Below are 19046 nucleotides of genomic sequence, written 5' to 3'. Positions count from 1 at the left end.
CCTCCCTTCCTTCCTCATGTACGCACACCTCCTTCTCATACTAGTATGTTTTCTTTGTTCTGTTCTTCCATTTGAACCTAAGTAATTTACATGGAAAAAGGAACCGTTATTAAGGCTTAATCATAGACACCACTAACCTAGAAAATAACCATTTCATGCGGTTTATTAGTACGCTTATTAAAAATGAAGTGGGGCCAGTGCAAGGAAAATGGGCAAGAGCAAATCAATTCTACTGGGCCAGAACACCATGTGGGACCCCTAAATGTGACAGTTGCAATCCCCAAACCTGCTCACACCAGAATGGAATTGTTATATCTCGAAGTCCATTTTGACAGCTGATTTATCCACAGGGATCAAAAACCAGTGGATCTCAGCCTGAGCAGACTGAGGAGACCATGTATAATTTGAGTTGTTACAACCCGGATTCCTTTATTCTTGTTGGAATACCTGGCCTGGAGAAGTTCCACATCTGGATTGGGATTCCTTTTTGTGTCATCTATGCGGTGGGCATGGTAGGCAACTGCATCCTCCTGTACCTCATCGCGGTTGAACACAGCCTCCATGAGCCCATGTTCTTCTTGCTCTCTCTGCTGGCCACCACAGACCTCATCCTGTCCACTGCGGCAGTGCCCAAGCTACTCAGCAACCTCTGGCTTGGCCTCCAGGAAATAACCTTCTCCGGTTGCCTCACCCAGATGTTCTTCCTCCATTTCAGCTTTGTAGTGGACTCGGCCATCCTGTTGGCCATGGCTTTTGATCGCTATGTGGCCATCTGCTTCCCTTTAAGATACACCACCATCCTTACTCCGCAGATGATCATCAAGATCGTGGTCGGGATTATCGTGAGGAGCTTCTCTGTCATCTTGCCTGATGTTTTTCTGCTGAAACGGTTGCCCTTCTGCGGGACTCGAATCATCCCACACACGTACTGTGAGCACATAGGGGTTGCTCGACTTTCCTCTGCTGACATCTCTATTAACATCTGGTATGGATTTTCTGTGCCCCTCATGACTGTCATCTCAGATGTGATTTTTATTGCTGTTTCCTACTCCTTCATCCTCCGTGCTGTTTTTCATCTCTCATCCCAGGGCGCCCGCCAAAAGGCCCTCAGCACCTGTGGCTCCCATGTCTGTGTCATCCTCATGTTTTACACCCCTGCCTTCTTCTCTATTCTTGCTCATCGCTTTGGGCACAGTGTCCCTCGAAATGTACTCATCCTGTTTGCCAACCTTTATGTGGCCATCCCTCCTGCTTTAAACCCGATTGTTTATGGAGTCAAGACCAAGCAGATTCAGGACAAATTTATTCTCCTCTTCACTTTGAAGAAGACACAGTGAATGGGGAGAAGAAGTGGGGATAAAATTGATTGGGTAGAACTTTATGTAGCACAGAAAGACATAAAAATAAAGCTGTATGGGCCTCCCTGGTGGCGCAGCTGTTGAGCGCTGGGTTGAGAAGCTGCCCGCAGCCTCTGCAGCGCCGGTTCAATCCCCGGCTGCTCCCAGACCACCAGAGGAGGGTCCCCCATGGTGCGCAGACCTCTCCTGCCGCCCGCTGCTCCCCTCAGCAGTGTACTTCGGTCCTTCTGCCTGCTCTGCTTCCCGCTCTGGCTCTGGTGAATTCTCTCGCCCTCGCGCGCTTCTGACTATACCAAGTGCTTGTATAAATAAATAAATAAATCTTTAAAAAAAATAAAATAAAGCTGTAGGTAATATTAACTTGAAATCTTAGATTTCTCTCCATGTGCAAAGTTTAGGCAGAAGAGGGAGGGAAGGAAATAAATCTTCTAGACTTCTAGATAATACAGGGTTTTTTTGGTTTAGGTTTCACTTACCTGAAGAAGCCTATGATGGGTACAGAAGGGCACTTCTATACCAAACTTACTATTTCACGCTTCAATCCTGTTGCTATACATTACTAATCTCTTGTGTCTTGTTTTACTTTTCCAATACCCACCCCAGATTACATAGTTTTGATTCTCTTTTGTATCCATTTTCTTCAATGGCATGCACCAAGAATATTTTCACTAATCTTGATCCATATTTTATAAGTATCAACATATTTAATTTAAAATTTTTGAGTGGGTAATAGTAGTTAATTCATCTCGCTGGTAATGATACAGAAATTTATAAAGAATATGCAAAGTTAATTAGTAAATTTAGGATCCAAACTTATATCTGTCTGATTTTAGATTCTTTATCTAATTTCTTCTTGGATATCTATTCATTTGAGTGGCTTACAGATTCCTTATATTAAATTTCTCAAACTCTCACCTGGAAACTCACTAATTTCCTCCATAAAATTGTCCTTTCTGGGCCTCCCTGGTGGTGCAAGGGGTTAAGTCCCAGCATTATGAAACTATGGGCGGCCACTGCAGCAAGAGTTCAATCCCCAGCCAGGGAGCTGACCCACATGGCACAGCAGACCTCTCCTGTCTCACCTGCTACTCCCCTCAGCAGTGTATTTCAGTACATCTGCCTGCTCTGCTCTCCACACTGTCTCTGGTGAATCCTCTTTGACCTGCACCCCAGTTCTTGTATGCATAAATAAATAAGATAAATCTTTAAAAAATAAAAGTGTCCTTTCTGTTTTTTCCCATTCCTGTTGCAAATTATAACAATACAAATGTGAATTACAAAGCCAGAAAACTGTGGTTTTTCCTTTATTTATCCTATATCACTTTCCAAGAAAATGAACTCAATATTTGAGGTGAATATTTGAGTTTGAAGTGTTTATAAATCATTCTAGTGAGTATATACCGATACATCACAATCTGAACTTTAACTTGACCATTGAGCTTATTTAGGTCCTCATCTATTTTTTTTTTTTAAAGATTTATTTATTTTTATACAAGAGCTGGGGTACAGGCCAGAAGTGCAGGATGGTGAGAGGATTCACCAGAGACAGAGCAGGGAGCAGAAATACACTGCTGAGGGGAGCAGTGGGCGACAGGAGAGGTCTGCCACGCCATGTGGGAATCTCCCTGGCCAGTCAGGAATTGAACCCACACTGCAGAGGCTGCGGACAGCTTCACAGTGCTGCGCTCAGCCCATTGTGCCACCAGGGAGGCCCTAGGTCCTCATCTATTAACTGTCTCTCTCAAAGTATTTCAAGTCTTCTTTTTAAAGTTCCATCCAAAACATTCTTTTTCTAAAAACCAAAATATTATTTTACAATTCACAAGTGATTGTGTCAGTTTGCATCTTGAAACTTCAATAATTCTATTGTCTTCAAGATCATGTACAGGAATTGTCCTTAGAATCACTGCAGGGAAAGAAGATCTCTATGAAAATAACAAAATGAAACTCTGAACCTTGCAATTATTTATATCTATTTACATTATATTTATTTTCATTTCATTTGTACTTTCCAGATACCTTGATGTAGTTAATGTTTTTCATTTGTGCTGTCATACTCAGTGTCTGATATGTTACAAAAATAAAATGATATGGGAAGGTGAGTGTTGGGTAGAATAAGTTAGAAGCAATTTATACTCATCTTAATCTCTCTTAGGATAAAAAAAACAACACCACCTATTTGAAGGCATACATTTAATCAAGATGACCACAGTAGACTACTTGGGAGTAGGAAGGAAAGATAAAATGGTATTTTGATTTCAAACCTTCTGTGTGTGTGCTGGCATTTTCTTTGCTGTATTGTAATGCCTGTTAGCAGTTCAGAAAAGACATAAGTAGGAGCTGCTTTCTTCCTGGAACTATTAAGATTTCTTGTTGCTTCCTTGTGTATTTGTCAACTCACAGTATATCATGAAATTTATACCCTTAAACATTTTCTTATAACATGTTTTATGAAAAGACCTCAGAAACCATGTGTTCTCAATAATAGTTTCATACTCTCCCACTTCATCAGAAACCCCTTCCTTCACACCATTATCTCTAACTTTTCCTTTCCTTGTCTCTATCAAGTTTAAGGTACATAGTAAATTATTTAAATCTTGGTCTGGCTTATTCTAAACTTAACTTTTACTAAGGTCAAATATATTTTGTACATATACAGTTGAAAAAATATTCCAGGAATCTAAATAAAGTTAACCTTGTATTATGGAAAGTTGGAGAACGTGGTCATACAGGGCAGACCAACACAATTGTTAGTTAATGAATCAAGTGCCCCAGTGGACTTGTCTAATTTCAGCTTCTCAAATGTATCAAATGTCTCCTTGCCTCTTCTACTAGTGCCTTTTCTTTATTCTTTACTTGGCAGTTTCCATTTAGGCTGAAATTAAAAATCTTTCTTCACATATTCCTTTTTAAATCTTGCATATTAGATAAGTGTCTCATACACATTATAAATTATAATGTATTTTGAATTTTAGGAATTATCAAAACATTAATAAGGTAATTTTTGGTATACATAATTTTTAATATCTACCCCCTATTATGTCATTAAGGACCAGGTTAGTTTCAACTTGTTTACCATTGCATTCTCTTGTTTGCAAAACTTTTACTTCATAATAAGCTTGCAACTAATATTTGCTAAATAAAAGAGTTGAAACAAATAAGCTTGAAGTAGAAGTAATAAATGAAATCCTTATTTGCATGGTGGGAATCAAACTGGATTTGTAACAACATAATTAGAGAGGAAATTATGGAGAGTCATTGAGAAAAACTGGTTTTCTCCAAAGTACATAATATTTCTATCCTTACTTATTCCTCAGAGTTGTTCTTTAAATAGAGCATTTCCGTGTTATTATTACCTTTTCATAGCTATAAAAAATGATTTCCAGAATATTCAAGTATTTTGTTATAACACAAAAGAATGGATGAGTAGAACAAGAGATAAATTCCAAATTTCTTTCTGGTCACAGGGGACTGAATGCTTCCATGTTGGGATAGAAGTTTTTCCTGTTGAAAGAATGGGGCTGTACACAGGCTGGCTATCTGTGACTTTCAGATCCACATGAACTCTGTGTTAGAGAATTGTCCCCCACAAATAAACTACCTGCCTGTACTCTAGAGAATAGACTGAATTCTTTACTGAGGGAGGACACAAAAACTGTCAAGCAAAACTGAACATTGAAGTAAGTCAAGAAAAGAGGTCTCTTCACCGCTGGAGAGATGGCAACCTCACTGAAAAATATCCCTAGGGTTTTGCTGTCTATGGATAGAGACAGATGAGTTCAATCAGACCAATATTCATTGATTATTCACTGTGAAATAAGCTCTGTCACAGAGCTAGAAGAAACCATTAAGCTGGCCCTGCATTTAGGAGCTATAGACAGGGCCTCTATGGTGTTATTATTGCCAGATTTTATTTTATTTTATTTTATTTTTATTTTTATTTTTTTTTTTTTTGTGGGACCCTCGCCAGCAGCCCGGGAACGAACTGGTGCTGTAGAGGCTGCAGGCTGTCTTGCAGCCCAGCGCTCAACCGCTGTGCCACCAGGGGAGGCCCTATTGCCAGATTTTAAAATTATTGAATGTTAGATCAAGACTCTTCTGAGATGCTGGCATCCTGGATTTCAAAATTCCTAAGCCACCACCAATATGTGTTCCGAGGCTAGAAAAGCATTAATTGGGTTGAACGCTTGCTCTTATCTTAAACTGACTCAGGGCCTTGAGACCTAAGATCCATGAGTTCCCTTGGCTCAGATGTTCTCTGTTCTAACTTGTCTGAATCCCTGGAGAAACAAGGGAAGCACATTTATTTGCACTCCACCACTCCACACTCTATTTGTTCTTCACACTGGGAACATGATCCTCTGTCTGTCTGTTATTTCTCCATCTCTGACTGACTCTGCGAAAGATTTTTTCATTTTTTTGGTTGTGTTTTTATCTGCTGAGTTTCTGCAATTTTGGGTCTTTATGCTGCTTTGCAGAACAGTCCCAGGACCGAGGCCTCCAAGGTATAAGCCGGTGGTGAGCAACATATAACTTGTGGATAAGCCTGGAAAAGAGTAGTATTGAAAAGTGGAGTTGGTGGGAAGGAAAGAAGGAGGTGCAGAGAGAGAGCTCCAGGAAAACACTGACTATAACTTCCAAAACTGACATTTATTATAGTGTGAAAAAGTAGTATCTATTAGAAGCTTCATTCTGAGTCCTTCTCATTGCTCTCCTCTAAATGTCTCAAGGATTTTATTAAGGTCAAAATTTCTAATGCATGAAAAAAATAAAGGAATAAATGATCATTATAAATTTAGTAATAACCATACCAGACCAATACCAGTCACATGGAGATTGAAATTTGCTCTGCTGCCTCAGAGACGTTCAGGTCATCTATTAGTGCAAAAGTGGGTTTGTATTTGTGAATGCATTTATGAATGAGTGTCCTTTTGAACTTTTGCAATGATGAAGGCAAACACTTCATCATCCGTTGCACATACCATGGAGAAGTACAGATATGTAATGGATTGAACAGTTGTTGTCTAAAATAGGTCATCACAGTCTTTCTGTTGCCCATAGATTAAGCATGGATATTCCATCTCTTTAAAGGGGGCAGAAGGGAAATCTTCACATTGACAGACTCAACATTAAAAAAAGATATAAGGATACGACATGGATTACAATAATTCATGATCAAGATATCACTGAAGAACCTGTCTTTGTTCAGGTTAATATTGGGGGAGACTGAACACAAAGAGACTGAGGACGTGTATTGCAATATTTCTACCCTTAGGAGAGAGGGTAAAAATGTCCAGGAATCAATCTGAGAACCAGGGGAATTTACATTTTCCTGTGTATTAATACTACTTCGTTTTTTAAGAATCGAAAGCTACTTTGTGTTTATACTTCTAAATACACTTCTTTTTTCACTCCCCACATAAAAAATGTGAGATCTAATGTGAGGGCCTTGCCCTGAGATGCTTTCCCCTGTTGCCCCCATTCTGGTTAATGGCAGCATGCACAGAGTATAACTCACACCTACGCTTTGACCCTGGGAGGGGGTGAGCTGGTGTTTTGCATAACACTAGCAGTAGAGAAAACCATCTTTTGTCTCAAAGCACACCTGAGTTAATAATTTAGCCTTCCCCTCCTATTTGGGATCCAGCAATTCTTGTCCAGTAGCCCCAAGTTCAGTTGACAATCACCAACTATCACAGATCTCACACCCACAGTCACGTATATCGTCCTCATCCTCAATTTTGATTTGATTTGATAATGTGCTTAAAATTTAAATTTTTTTCATATTAAATATTCTATTGCTTTTTGAAGTTTTTCCATTTGGTGAGATCCAGAGCATTTTTACGCTCCATTTATCTTATAACCTGCTTAATATTTGTTCCTTATTTGTTCACTTAATTGTATTTCTTAAAACAATTCTCATATAGTTTCCAGGTAGATGTGCTTTTAAATGCATCGTAAGTTTTTTTTTTTTTTTTAAAGATTTATTTATTTATTTATACAAGCACTGGGTACAGTCAGAAGCGTGGGAGGGTGAGAGAATTCACCAGAGCCAGAGTGGGGAGCAGAGCAGGCAGAAGGACTGAAGTACACTGCTGAGGAGAGCAGCGGGTGGCAGGAGAGGTCTGCGCGCCATGTGGGACCCTCCTCCAGTGGCCGGGGAGCAGCTGGGGCTCAAACCGGCGCTGCAGAGGCTGTGGGCAGCCTCGCAACCCAGCGCTCAACCGCTGCGCCACCGGGGAGGCCCTGCATCGTAAGTTTTAATGTGGTTTGATTTACATATATCTTTTTAATTGATGAAGAATTTTATTTTACTTTTTAAAAAGATTTATTTTATTTATTTATGCATGCAGAACCAGGGTGTAGGCCAGAGGTATGGAGTGGGGGTTGTGGGGATTCCCAGAGACAGAGTGGGGCGCAGAACAGGCAGATTGACTGAGATACACTGCTGAGGGGAACAGTGGGCAAGATAGGAGAGGTCTGCAGTGCCATGTGGGTTAGCTCCCTGGCCTGGAATTGAATTGAACTCAGGCCACAGTGGCTGGAGATAACTTGATAGTGCTGATATTTTAACCCCTGTGCTACCAGGGAAGCCTCAGCTTTATTTTCCTTAAAGTGAATTATGGACCTAGCTACATTTTGTAAAAAAAAAACAACAAATAATTTCAAATTTAAAGAAAAATCCACCTAGGAATTATATATAATTGTTCACATAATTTCAGAATATTTAAAAGCCAAGAAATTCATAAGAAAAATATTCTAAGTAAAATAAAGGAGGAACCATGACATCAATGAATTAAAATAAAATAAAACAAAACAGTATGATTAGCTTCAATAGATTTGCTAAATTAATAAATTATATATAATAAATAATTTACTGTTTAAATTAAACATAAATAAATGCATAGTATGTTGCTTGCTCAAGAATAAATTTGCCCAAAGAGCACTGTATAGCTCAAAATTGATTAACTTTTATGATCCGTTACACTGATTGGGGAATCAAATTTTGTGAGAAAATAATGACATATATCATAAGTAATTTGATATAGAGATTTATGCAGAGGCCTTAACAGGAGATAATGGGATGTAGGAGAGTCCATGCATGGCAATACATGAATAACAACGAGTGAATGTAATATAGAAACAATATAGAGACAAGATAGAGAAAGAACATTTGTAATGGGAAGTTATGGAGTTATGTAAAGGGGAGTTATGGAGTAGCCTCAAAGCAGAACATTTGCAGGTCATTGTAACAATCTGCCATGATTTCCTTTTTTCAGTATATGAGACACATCCAGTCCGAAACCATGATGGCTACATTCAACTTCAGTAGCTTCAATCCAGGCACATTCGTCCTTCTGGGAATCCCAGGGATGGAGCAGTTCCATATCTGGATCGGCATTCCCTTCTTTATTATCTATATGGTAGCCATGGCAGGCAACGGTGTCCTTCTGTACCTAATTTTCACAGAGCGCAGCCTGCATGAACCCATGTTCTTTTTCCTCTCCGTCCTGGCTGCTACAGATCTCATCCTGTCTAATACATGTGTACCCAAAACCCTCAGGATCTTCTGGCTAGGACCTCAGGAAATCACATTTCCAGTATGCCTCACTCAGATGTTTTTTCTCCACTTCAGCTTTGCTGTGGATTCTGCCACGCTGCTGGCAATGGCATTTGATCGTTATGTTGCTATTTGCCTCCCCCTAAGATATTCCACGGTTCTTACCCATCAGAGGATTACTAAGATGGTAGTGGGTATTGTCACCAGGAGCTTTTGTATCATGTTTCCAGTTGTGTTTCTATTAAAGCGACTGCCTTTCTGTAGGACCCACATTATTCCCCACACATACTGTGAGCACATAGGTGTTGCCCGGTTATCATGTGCAGATATCTCCATCAACATCTGGTATGGCTTTGCGGTGCCATTGATGGTTGTTATTTCAGATGTGATCCTCATTGGAGTCTCCTACACTCTGATTCTTCGTGCTGTCTTTAGACTTCCATCCCAGGATGCCCGCCAGAAAGCTCTCAACACATGTGGTTCCCACATTTGTGTTATTTTGATATTCTATATACCATGCTTCTTCTCTGTCCTCTCCCACCGTTTTGGTCACAATATTCCTCTCTCCTTCCATATACTGGTTGCTAACCTCTATGTAGCCATACCTCCTGCACTCAATCCAATCATCTATGGAGTGAAGACCAAGCAGATTAGGGATAAAATCATCATACTCTTCTTCTTTAAAAGGACCCAATAATGTGGGACTGAGATGATGGGAAATGAAACAGGTAACCATGTTGATTTTGGAGTACATTTCATTTTTTAAAGCTAGGATATCTACAATGATTACTTAAGGATATATGAAATTTCAGAAATCCACTTTGAGTCATATAAATCAATCAGGAAAGATATGGATGGAGATGTGAAGAGATGAAAGAAAAAAGTTAAGGTGATATGTCTACCTAAAATGACAGATCATACCAGATGGTCTCACTCATAGCAGGAATTTAGAAAACCTAAATAAGGGACCAGGAAAAAGACTAATTATAATAAAGGAAAAATCAAAATCAACAAGCAACTATAAACCAGAGACACACTACTGGGGGTGGGTTGGGGAGGGGAAGGAGTGGGATCAAAACAAAGGAGGGGTGGGAATTGTATGGGGACTATAACCAAGATGAAAATGCATACATTGTGCAAAATGAAAAATGATGTGAAAAATGTATAAAATAAAATAAAAACAAAAAATAAAATGACAGATTAAAATGAAATTTCTCTCTTATTTTGAGATTTAGGGCTATCTTTTAGGACAGTTTCCAGATAAGAATTGATCAAGCTAATAGAAAATTATTACCCTCTTTAAGAATCATCCATGAAAATTAATCATGTAAATATGTGACTCTCAGACATTGGTCAGTATCATAATCACCTGGGGAAACTGGTAAAAATGCAATTTCCCAGATTCTATGCTATTTCAGTGCACATCTGTGATCTCTGATGATTCCACAGGTGATTCTGATATCTAAGAAATCTTGGATATTTTCCTATAGAACCATAACTCTCAGCAAAGACAGGAACCAAACTGTAAGATATTTACATATCTAATGCAGTAAATCCTGTAAGACTCATAAGTAACTACAATTTCAACAGTAATGTACAGATGTAAGCAACATCAACTTGGATTAATTGAAAGGGACAGAATTAGTACAAAATGAAAGGAGGTCTTTGGGTCTCCAACCTCATTAAGCAGAAAGCTAATTGAAAAAAGTATTCAAAGGTAAACACAGCTCATTTTCCATTGAGAAATAAAGATAACTTGAGAGACAATACTCAAATGTTACCAAAGAGCCATGGAGAATCATTCTGGATGAACAGGATTGGGTCCTTATTGAGAAACTGTTGATATTAATCTCTGACTAGACTGTAGGTACTGTAATTGGCTAGTGACTGAAATATGACTCTTCAGTTGGGATACAGTTTTCCCATCTCAGTATCACCATGGTATGTTCACTGTGTAAGCAGCTGATTTTCTTTCGATATCTTAAGTCAACAGGTCTTTAAATTAAGACTGTATTCAAGAATATGTACAAATGAACTGAACCCAATGAACCCTATTTATACCTTGATTTGGAAAATGAGATCCTAGATTTTGGACTAATTCTATAATAGGAATGAAATTTTGAGGATTTTAGTGAAAAAGAGAATGTATTTTGTATGTAGCAGGAGGTATACATTATTGTGACCAGTGGATATACTCTGCAGACTTTTTCCCCAAAAATGACCAAAACAGTATTTTGTACCCCACATGGTTTTCTGCAATGTGATCGTGCCTTCCTCCAGTAAACACAGTCTAATTCCACTCCCATTTTATCTGAACTGGCCTTGTGATAAGGTCTTGTGATTCCAGATGGTACCCCGATTGCTTCACCAAAAGGTGAAGTGCTGCCTCAAGAAACCTACTGACTCAAATAAGATACAGCCCATCCCACTCATCCATACTAATGTCTGGATCCTTCCAAGCCTTTAGGTACACCCTGCCAACTAACTGTAAAACAGATCTCAGTACATACTGAAGCCAACAAAGGCCAATATAAAATTTTAAAAATCCACAGCACCACTTTTAGGGAAAGTAAAATAGCTAATTGCTTAAGCTACTGCAAAAGATAATGAAGATAATAATAAAATAAGGAGACTTCAGCTAGCAAAAAGGACAAAGAAATATAACACATGAAAGTTTGAGACCTCAAGTGAACATAAAATCACAAGACAACAACAATTGTCCAGAATCAAAACCCCAAAAGATGGAAGTCAAATTCTTCCTATCAGATGGAGAGTTCAGAATAACTATAATTATGAAACTTGGAGAGATAGGAGAAAATTCAGAAAGGCAAGTCAAAGTAATAGAAGAGAAGTCAGAAAGGCAAATCAAGTGGTATTATTCTTAGGTACCTGGTGTTTTACAGCAGTTGAGAAGCCTCTAGGGTAACTTTTCTCCATGTAGTAACTCAGAGACCCCAGATGCTTTGTTTTTATTTTATACATGTTTTACATCATTTTTCATTTTTGCACAATGTGTGCATTTTCATCTTGGTTATAGTCCCCATACAATTCCCACCCCCTTGTTTTGATACCATTCCCTCCCTTCCCTCCTCCCCCATGTTTATAGCAGCACTGTTTACAATAGCTAAGCTATGGAAATAACCCAAATGCCCAAAAATAGATGACTGGATCAAGAAGATGTGGTACATATACACAATGGAATATTACTCAGCAATCAAAAAAGATAAACTCATGCAATTTGCAGCAACATGGATGGAGCTGGAAGAGATCATGCTCAGCGAAATAAGACCCCAGAGACTTTTAACTTACAGTTCAGCCCTTAGAGCACACAGCCTCCCTTGTCCCTGCAGGGCTTGAAGAGAAAAGAGTGTTCACACTTGTTCTTGAATGGCTTAGCCTGCGAAGACATTTGTCATTTCTAAACTTATTGGCTATAATTATCTATATGGGCATGTATATATAAATATAGATAGATAGATAGATAGATAGATAGATAGATAGATAGATAGATAGATAATGAAAAGAAAAAAAATCTGTATTACAGAATCTAACAAAACCTTGATTTTTTTTCTGCATCTCTGACCTCTTCTACTACTTGGTTTCCCTGATCTACTTGTTTTTGCCATACTTGCCTTCTTTTTTTTTTTTTTAAAGTTTTATTTATTTATTTATACAAGCATTGGGTACAGTCAGAAGCGTGGGAGGGTGAGAGAATTCACCAGAGCCAGAGCGGGGAGTAGAACAGGCAGAAGGACTGAAGTACACTGCTGAGGGGAGCAGCGGGCAGCAGGAGAGGTCAGCACGTCATGTGGGACCCTCGCCGGTGGCCGGGGATCGAACCAGCGCTGCAGAGATTGCAGGCAGCCTTGCAGCCCAGCGCTCAACCGCTGCGCCACCAGTGGAGGCCCCATACTTGCCTTCTTGAATCTTGTCAGTGCCCGGGTTTCATGCCATATCATTTAAGTCAGCATGGTTGTAGGCAGGACTGAGACAGCAGCAGTTTTTAAAAAGCCCCAGGATGTTTCAGTGTACAGTAAGGTTTTGAGTCACAGGTTTAAGTGAAATGAATAAGCCCTATTTTAGGAATATTTCTCAGGCAGTAATTGTCAGAAGTGGCACTCAAATCTATATCTGTCTCATTCCATTAGCTTTATTTCTTCTATAAAATCAGCAATTATGGCAAATCACCTTTTAAGTTTTCATATATTTATTTGCAAATCTCCTTAAAAAAATCTTAACCAATTTACACACCAACTTGCAAAAAATTACAGACTAATTCTAACTATTGTCATTCACTGAATATGTGTTTAAGTTTAATACCAGTGAGTCAGACACTTAGGGAGCAGAGGAATAAGGAAGGGGAAGAGCAGTAACAGGACAACTGAGATGTTTACAGTTGTGTGAGTTCTACATGGTGGTGGTATCACTGAAAAAGAATCTGAATCCACTTTGTGAATCCCTGTTTACTGGAAAGCTGTCTTCCCATGGCTCAATATACCCTCCTCTTAGATAACTCTAGATAACCATCCAGTTCCTAGAGGAAATGCCATTTTCCCCTCTCACACTTTTCCCCCATACACACTTACAATGTGGCCTTAGTTATTGGAGTCTTTTCTGTCCTTATTTTTTTTAAAAGATTTATTTTTATTTATTTATGCATACAAGAACAGAGGTGTAGGCCAGAGGTGAGAGGATTCACCAGAGACAGAGTGGGGAGCACATCTACTGAAATACACTGCTGAGGGGAGTAGGAGATGAGACAGGAGAGGTCTGCTGCACCACGTGATTAGCTCCCTGGCAGGGGATCGAACTCATGCCACGATGGCTGGGGATGACTTGATAGTGCTGAGACTTTAACCCTTGTGCCACCAGGGAGACCTTCTTCTGTCCTTATTAATCCAAAATATAATTTGGTATCTCCATTGCTGGATGTCTAGATACTTGGCTTGAGTGAGAGTTTGATAGAGAATACTGAAAAATATTTCAAAGAGTCCATGTGTAATTCCATCAGTGCATTATATGAGAATTATATGCATTCACATTGGACTATAGCTAGTTCAGTAAGTAGTTTATCATCTGGTATGATTAGATGGAGAAAAGAAAAAGAATTACTCTAATGAATACACAAAATGTTAAAGTAAAATATAGACTCCAGCTTTATTTTTAAAATATTTATTTGTATATATTTTATATCATTGTTCTTTTTATTTTTTATTTTTTTAATTTTTTAAAGATATATTTATTTATTTATACAAGCACTGGGTACAGTCAGAAGTGCGAGAGAGTGAGAGAATTCACCAGAGACAGAGCGGAGAGCAGAACAGGCAGACTGATGAAGTACACTGCTGAGGGGAGCAGTGGGCGCAGCAGGAGAGGTCTGCGCGCCATGTGGGACCATCGCTGGCGGCCGGGGATCGACCAGCGCTGCAGAGGCTGCAGGCAGCTTCGCAGCCCAGCGCTCAACCGCTGCGCCACAAGATGAGGCCCTAGACTCCAGCTTTAGATCAAACAAAGAAGTTCAAAACAAACACAGGATCATGTTCTTGAAAACAGGTGATATGTGATGCTGGATTTGGAAACCAAAGGAAGCCATGCAAATTCTAATGTGAGATGTAATTTTTCCCGGTCTATCCTCATACCATTTTCACTTACTTTCTCCCTGAATTTTCCTCCTAAACAGCTTAGCACAATTTTTTTTTTTTTTGTCCAATGAATGGGTAGATACTAACCTACTGGGGTTTTAAAATTATCCAGTTATAGAGGCAAATCCAATATAAAATGATGATCTCCCCCGAGACTTATTTGCAGATTCCCCTGTACTTTTAATAGCTGGGACCGTTGGTGCTCTGAGCCATCCCACAGTCTCTCTGGATCAAAACAGTCTTCAGAGGTGGAGATAAATGGGACCACATCTTAGCTCCAGGAACTATGTTACTTGTGCTGGATCAAAATCTCTCCTGCACAGCTGAACACAGAGACTGGGGTGAGTGTTGAATGGATTAGATGACAGAAAATAAAATTGAGGATAGTTCTGTAATGTCAGGAGCAGACATAGGGGAAAATATGGAGGGATGAATCATACAAATATCCTGATGTCCGTGGCTACTTAAGAGGTCATTTCATTTTGTCCCCAGACTGCACTATAGGAAGTATCGTTTATTGACTCCCTCAGGTATTTGGGGTAGCCTTATTGCATACCCAAATTAATCATAAGTAAAAACTTTCTTTGCACCTGAATCCCTTTTATTGAAGTTAGAAATTTTGTGTCTTTCAGCTTTTCTTGTTCAAGACAAGCCAGATTGTCAGATCTTCAGGAGTAGCCTTTCAGAAAGCAGTAATGAAGTTTGAATTTCCTGACAATAATTACACGCATTCATAGTGATTAGGTCAACCAAGCATCATATATTTAATTTCTAGAGTACTAGGACTTTCACAGCATCCCCTACTCTAGTTGATCAGCAACCTAATCTGATTTCCAACCTTACCAGGGTGTGAGTGAGTACAGTTGGAATAATCTAGAATTAGAATCTCTAATTCATCCTGTAATTTCACATGCAGAACACTTAGAAGTCCACCAAGCAAGGTTTGTTATTTCCAGGGCAAAATCAGATGAATGTCTTACTGTTCAGGCCAATAGAATTTCTCCCATTAACAGAAATAAGATTCATATCTCTTCACTTTCACTCTCTCTAAGTGACAGTGCAGAACATGCTTGTTCCTTTTTTATTGAAGGACCCCAAATATCATGATAATTTATGGTCCCACGAGAAATTAATGAGAAGCTCACAAAGACATTGGCATCTTGATGAAATTGCATCAATAGGAGTCATTCTTTCTTGCATCTTGTAAGAATCAACTTAACCGAGTTAAGTGAGGACCAGTCTGGTTATCTCTGAAGTAGCTCTTGATTTAAGAGGGTGAAACCACAGTACCTTGACCCTTGAATGATAATACAAGTTCAAGAAGTACTAATAAGTATTTCAAATTGAATAACTTAATAAAGGTTCCTCTTGAGAGGTAAATGCATGAGTAGAACAATGGACTCAGAGATTTCCATAAACATGAGAAGTAGCAATGAGTATTATAAAGAATATTTACTAAAATACAGAGACTGTAATATATGCTACACATGATTTTCTCATCTACTTGTCCAAAAACTCAATGAAGCGAGTATTATTATCTGAACTTTATATTAGGAAACTGAGAACAGAGGGGAGGAATATAATTGTTTAAGTTGATACAGGCAGCAAAAAAGTATATTCAAGTCACATTTTGAGCTCAGTCTGCCTGAATATAGTGACTTATTTCTTATATTCCAGAGTGGACCACATAAAAAGTGGGTAATGCTGAGAATAAACTGCTACCAGAGATATTTAAAGCATTTGTGGAAAGCTAAGATTTTTTTTAAAGATTTGTTTTTATTTATACAAGAGCTGGGGTACAAGCCAGAGGCGCAGGAGGGTGAGAGGATTCACCAGAGACAGAGTGGGGAGCAGAACAGGCAGACAGACCGAAAGTACTGCTGAGGGGAGCAGCGGGTGAGACAGAAGAGGTCTGCACCTGAAAAAATGTATACCTCTGAATTATATACAATGTTGTAAATCAATGATACTGTGATTTAAAAAAAAGATAAAACAATGTTAAAAAACCATATAAAAGGCATGCAGGTGTGATAAAACACACTTTTATACATTTCAAAAACTCTTAAATATGGTCTGGACATGAAGGATGTGGTTGAGATTGGAATAAATCATGGAGAAAGGTGGGTAAGAGCAAGAACAAGATCAACAAGAGCTTTGCTAGTCATCATTTCAAGATCCTTAGCGAAAAACAGTTGTATAAAAAAAAAAACAGATGCACAACCAAATTTGGGGATTTCAGGAGCATATAATACAGAAATCATGTTTAAAGATATGGGTTAAGTGTAGGAAAACCAAAGTGCTTGTGAAGTTCCTGTATTAGTGACAAATGTCATTGTCATAGTCCTTTGATTGAAGGGAAGAGAGATGTTATGATTATGAAAGGTATCCAGAGCCAAGAAAGGATATTTCCTGAAAGATGCCGCCAGCTTGCAACAACCTTGTAGGAAAGGAGCTGAAGGAATAAAGCCCTGGCAAGCTTCCAGTCTCTTGGTGTTTCTTATTCCAAATCCAAGCAGAAGCGAAGGGGATGGGGAGTCTGTTGATGTAATCCAGTGTCCCAGATAACAGGACAAAATGGAAAGTGGAAGAAGGTAAAATGAAAGAGGATAGTGAAAAATACTCTGCACAGTATACGTAGAAAGATTGAAGTATAGTTGAATATTTTCACATTAGAATATTTAGACAGTAATTGGAGGTGTCCCTGGTAGATGGAAACTAGAAGTGAGGCTATTAGTTACAAAGTTATTTTTTATTTTTTAAGATTTATTTAATTATGGGGTATAAGACAGAGGTGTGAGGGGGTGAGAGGATTCACCAGAGACAGACTGGGGAGCAGAAGAGGCAGATCTACTGATATACACTGCTGAGGGGAGCAGCAGGTGAGACAGGAGAGGTCTGCTGCGCCATGTGGGTATCCCCCTGGTGGGCTGGGGATCAAACTCATGTTGCAGTGGCTGCAGATAGCTTTGTAGGTTGCATCCTAACCCCTTGTCTCACCAGGGAGGCCCTACACAGGTATTTTGATAACCTAAACAAGAAATGAGAAGATTGTGAATTGGAGCAGAATTGGTGGGAATGAAAGAAAGGCAGGAATGGCATGGATATATGCTGGAAGAATAAATGGCATCTAGGATGACTGCATTTCATTTTCTGTCCACTTTCAGGAAGACAGAGCCTTCCGTTCCCTGCATCACCATGTTTTCTGCAGCAGTTCCCAACCACACTGCCTTTCATCCGTCGACATTTTTTCTGCTTGGTGTCCCGGGGATGCAAGACCAGCACGTGTGGGTTGCCATCCCCTTCTGCTGCATGTACATCCTCGCTCTCGTGGGGAACGGCACCATCCTGTACATCATCACGACGGACAGGACTCTGCACGAGCCCATGTACCTCTTCCTGTGCCTGCTTTCGCTCACCGACCTGGTTCTGTGCTCGACCACACTGCCCAAAATGCTAACAATCTTCTGGCTCAGGGCCCACCTGATTTCCTACTATGGCTGCCTCACCCAGATGTTTTTTGTTCACGCAGTGTTCGCCACAGAGTCAGCTGTCCTGCTGGCCATGGCTTTTGACCGCTTCGTAGCGATCTGCCGCCCTCTTCATTATACATCCATCCTCAATGCTGCGGTGATTGGCAAGATAGGTCTGGCCTGTGTGGTCCGTGGCATAATCTTTGTTTTCCCCTTTATCATTCTCATTGAACGCTTGCCTTTTTGTGGCCGCCACATTATCCCCCACACCTACTGTGAGCACATGGGCATTGCCAAGCTGGCCTGTGCCAGCATCAAGCCCAACACCATTTATGGTCTCACGGTGGCACTTTCTGTCACAGGCATGGATGTGGTCCTCATCACTGCCTCTTACGGCTTCATCCTGCAGACTGTGCTGCGCCTGCCCTCCAAGGATGCCCAGTTTCGAGCATTTAGCACATGCGGTGCCCACATTTGTGTGATTCTTGTGTTCTATGTACCTGCCTTCTTTTCCTTTTTCACCCACCGCTTTGGTCACAAAGTACCTCCTCATATTCACATAGTTCTTGCAAATCTCTATCTCCTCGTGCCCCCTGTTCTTAATCCCCTGGTTTATGGTATTAACACCAAACAGATCCGCCAAAGGATACTTGGCTTTTTCATGGGGAGGAGGTAGCTATGTCCTCAATATACCCTTGAAGTCCAATGGGAGAAATTATAATTCATCTCCCACCTTTTCTAGCACCTCTTACCTTTGGAGTAGAGGTTCATGTTTCTGCAAACCTAGCAAACCAGCATCATGTATTATCTGAGAGTTTTTGAAGTATTTAGTACAAATCACTTATACCTGCTAAATGTGCAGAATTCCATTTTCCTGGAAAGCTAGCACACACTGTTAATGAGCGTGTGGTTCTTTATTTTTACTAGGAAAAGGTCAGGAAGCAGTGGCTAGGAGAATTTAGTCTCTCTGAGTGCAGAAATCCTGTATGCTGGCAGTAGTGGGAAAGTGGTCATA

At 39.7% G+C, this 19046-nt stretch overlaps 3 protein-coding genes across 3 annotated transcripts; all 3 read left to right on the top strand.

The window, feature by feature from the left end:
- Positions 1 to 395: 395 nt before the first annotated feature.
- LOC311182455 (olfactory receptor 52H1-like) lies at positions 396 to 1337 on the top strand (the record flags this gene model as incomplete). The annotated part of the gene is made up of 1 exon (XM_084251250.1): positions 396 to 1337. One exon carries the CDS (start codon positions 396 to 398, stop codon positions 1335 to 1337), a length of 942 nt encoding a protein of 313 aa, XP_084107376.1.
- A 7250-nt stretch (positions 1338 to 8587) lies between these two features.
- Positions 8588 to 9616, top strand: LOC311182099 (olfactory receptor 52H1-like; the record flags this gene model as incomplete). Its single annotated transcript, XM_084250691.1, has 1 exon — positions 8588 to 9616. Exon 1 carries the CDS (start codon positions 8621 to 8623, stop codon positions 9614 to 9616), a length of 996 nt encoding a protein of 331 aa, XP_084106817.1. The 5' UTR covers positions 8588 to 8620.
- An 8077-nt stretch (positions 9617 to 17693) lies between these two features.
- LOC311182095 (olfactory receptor 52D1-like) lies at positions 17694 to 18707 on the top strand (the record flags this gene model as incomplete). Its single annotated transcript, XM_084250686.1, has 1 exon — positions 17694 to 18707. The coding sequence occupies one exon, from the start codon at positions 17694 to 17696 to the stop codon at positions 18705 to 18707; it is 1014 nt and encodes a 337-aa protein (XP_084106812.1).
- Between the last annotated feature and the right edge of the window lie 339 nt (positions 18708 to 19046).

This window comes from Talpa europaea (assembly GCF_964194135.1).
Source record: "Talpa europaea genome assembly, chromosome: 1".
NCBI classification, from domain to species: Eukaryota; Metazoa; Chordata; class Mammalia; order Eulipotyphla; family Talpidae; genus Talpa; species Talpa europaea.
This window is presented reverse-complemented; position numbering and strand designations above follow the sequence as displayed.